Below are 2,912 nucleotides of genomic sequence, written 5' to 3'. Positions count from 1 at the left end.
TTGGAAGCAGGAGTGGCATCTACTTCCTAAACCACATGCCTCTGGAAACTCTATGAACTTGGAGAAACAACGATAGCTATGGAAAGGCTGTTAGGTCTTTTGTTCATAGAGTCTCTATGAGTTGACCTTGACTCAGCGGCAGTCAACAATAGCAGCCCGTGTATTGCTGTGTTTGTCTCTGGTCTCCCGGCTCCATTCTTGACGACTCCATCGTGCACTCACACCCTCTGTCGGTTCTGATGGGTTTAATAAACACTTGTTTCCCGTTTTTCATTACTATTGCCTTTTTAAAAAATTATTTTTTTTAATAATTTGAATGAATATTTACAGAGATTTTGGATTTCCATTCATTCATTGCTGCACTTGCCTTTGTAAAAAAATTTTTAAAACATTATTTTATTATTTTGTGTGTGTGTACCGTCAAATCAGATCTGACTGGTACAGGAGGAGACTGTCCCTCCTTCTCCAGCAGAGCATCTGGTGGATTTGAACCACACACCTCTGGGATTGCAGGGCAGCTTCTTGCCACTAGGCCACCAGAGCTCCCCTTAGTAGTGCCTTTTAATATCCTTATCTTCAATTAATCTGATCTTTGAGAGTTGGCATGAGAATGTTATCATCAAATCATGCTGCAACATTTGGGGCACATTCCTGACAATAAGACGTCTCAAACCCCAAATAGTCGGTGGTGATCAGTGTAGTCTGTTGTGACCTGTATACATCGTAAGTTGGGGACCACCTGTGTAAGAACCGGGTGAGATGCCTGTAGCAGCTGGGAGGCTGGGAATGCAGTTTGGAAGGAAACACCTCATCTTACACAGTCTAGTCGTCTTAAAAAATCTGCCTTTCCCCTCTCTGTCTGCATTACAATTAAATGGGAACGTTAGAAAGCTGGTTCGAGAAGCATGGAGTTGTGAGATCTTTTCTCTCCGCAGGAATAGCCCCCGAGATGGGGAAGGGCTGCAAGGTCGTCGTTTGTGGACTGTTGTCCGTGGGCAAAACTGCCATCCTGGAGCAGCTGCTTTACGGGAACCACACTATCGGTAAGACCCATTCCTCTCGTCTCTCTGCAGGTCCTGGGAGCTCCTGGGAGTCTCTTGTTGGTCCTGAAAAACCCCACACTGGGTGGTGGTTCGCAGGATCAAGGCATAATACGGAGGGATCAGGAGGCTGTACAAACCAGCAGAGATTGAGAAAGAAAAACTAGGGCAAGAGAGAACATTGTTACTGAAATTCAGTAGTTTACTGTAAGGTACACTTTATGTTGTTGTTGTTGTTGTTGCTGTTGTTAGGTGCTGTTGAGTTGACTAGGACTCCTAGCAACACCATGAACAAAAGATCTGAGCCCTGTCCTGTCCTGCGCCATCCTCACACTTCCTGACACACAAGAGCCCACGGCAGCAGTCACTGTGTCAGTTCCCCTGGGTGAGGGTCTTCCTCTCCTTCACCGACCCTCCATCCTTCCCAGCATCATGTCCTCCAACAACATGCCCAAAGTATGTGAGGTGAAGCCTCATCATTCTTGCCTCCAAAGAGCACTCCGGCTGCACCCTCTCCAAGACGTATCTGCTTGTTCTCGTGGCCGCCCATGGAATGTTCAGTGCTCTTCTCCGACAGCACAGCTCAAAGAAGCAGTTTATAGGAAAGGCGGTGTCCGTGTGTGTGTCTATGAATTCTTGTTGCTTTCGGGTTTGAACTGACATCCCTCTCACACTCCAGCAGGGTTTCCCAGGCGGTGAATCACACGGGAGATTGCCTGTCTCTCCCCCTTGGAGCCGCTGGTGACTTTGAACTTCAGAGAGGTGCCTCCTGTGGGATTTCAGCGCAGCTCCCCACAGGCCAGGCCACGAGGGCTTGCTCACCTCTCCCACTCCCCAGATGTGGTTGGTGGCCTTGGCGTACCTGTATGAAAGTATCGAGCTGCTGTTGTTGTTATGTGCCGTCGAGCAGATAATATAATGAACTGTAATCTTGAAGTCGTAGACTCACCGAACAAAGAGGACACAAAATGATTCCTTATTTCAGACACAACATGACTTTCCAATATAGCTGGGAAGGTTTCAGAAAGCTACCTGGATACAGTGTGGTCTCATTTTGTGAATTGCATGGTTTCATTCAGTGAGTCAGATACCAGGCAATGGACAGACCCAGTTAGGGACTTTTAACAGGGGGCTTGAGCCTGTCTGAGATGGTGCGGACGGCGGAGGATGGGACAGCGCTCCGATCTCTTGTTCACGGGATCGCTGGGAGTCACGTTTGACTCAGAGGCCCCAACAAGCAGCTTGCTGTGACTAGGCCATGTGGAGGTGCAGAGGTGAAGCGCAGTAGAGGTTCCTGTTAGAGAAATACGTACAGTGCTAGGTCTGGAATGCATGCCTTCCTGACAGTGTAAAGGACACTTCTGTTTGACTTTATCCATTTCGATGAACCTGTTTTTGGAGAACAAAATGGGATCATGTGGAGGTTGAAACGACTTTGCAAATCAGTCTAATTTTAAGTCTCCAGCTTATGTATTTTTTGATTCCTGAACCAGTTATAGTTTTCATATCTTTTTTATGCTTTAATTATTTTTTATTTCCTTTATCATAGATTTTCCTTTTTTAAAAAAATTAATTTTAGTGAAAGTTTACAGAGACTTTGGATTTCCATTCATTCATTGTTACACTTTTCTCCCTGTCCACCCCTCCCCCCCATTTCGCTCTTCTCTTTGCAAAGTAAGAGTTTTCATATCTTTTTAAAAATTGAGTGGGCGGGGAGAGAAGTGTAGCAGGGAATGAATGGAAATCCAAAATCCCTGTAAATGCTCATTAAAATTACTAAAAAAAAAAATTGAGTTGATACACACCCATGTTTATTGCAGCTTTGTTCACAATAGCAAGGAGTTGGAAACAACCTAAGTGCCCATCAACAAA

At 45.5% G+C, this 2,912-nt stretch overlaps 1 protein-coding gene across 1 annotated transcript in view; it reads left to right on the top strand.

Moving 5' to 3' along the window:
- The first annotated feature begins 949 nt into the window (after nt 1-949).
- NKIRAS1 (NFKB inhibitor interacting Ras-like 1) overlaps nt 950-2,912 on the top strand; it is a 23,537-nt gene continuing 21,574 nt past the window's right edge. The window contains exon 1 of the mRNA XM_006883345.1: nt 950-1,043. Coding sequence (XP_006883407.1) covers nt 950-1,043 — 94 coding nt within the window. The remainder of the gene's footprint in view (nt 1,044-2,912) is intronic.

The sequence above is a fragment of the Elephantulus edwardii genome, unplaced genomic scaffold, assembly GCF_000299155.1.
Source record: "Elephantulus edwardii isolate Elephantulus edwardi_28Jun2011 unplaced genomic scaffold, EleEdw1.0 scaffold00027, whole genome shotgun sequence".
Classification (NCBI taxonomy): domain Eukaryota; kingdom Metazoa; phylum Chordata; class Mammalia; order Macroscelidea; family Macroscelididae; genus Elephantulus; species Elephantulus edwardii.
This window is presented reverse-complemented; position numbering and strand designations above follow the sequence as displayed.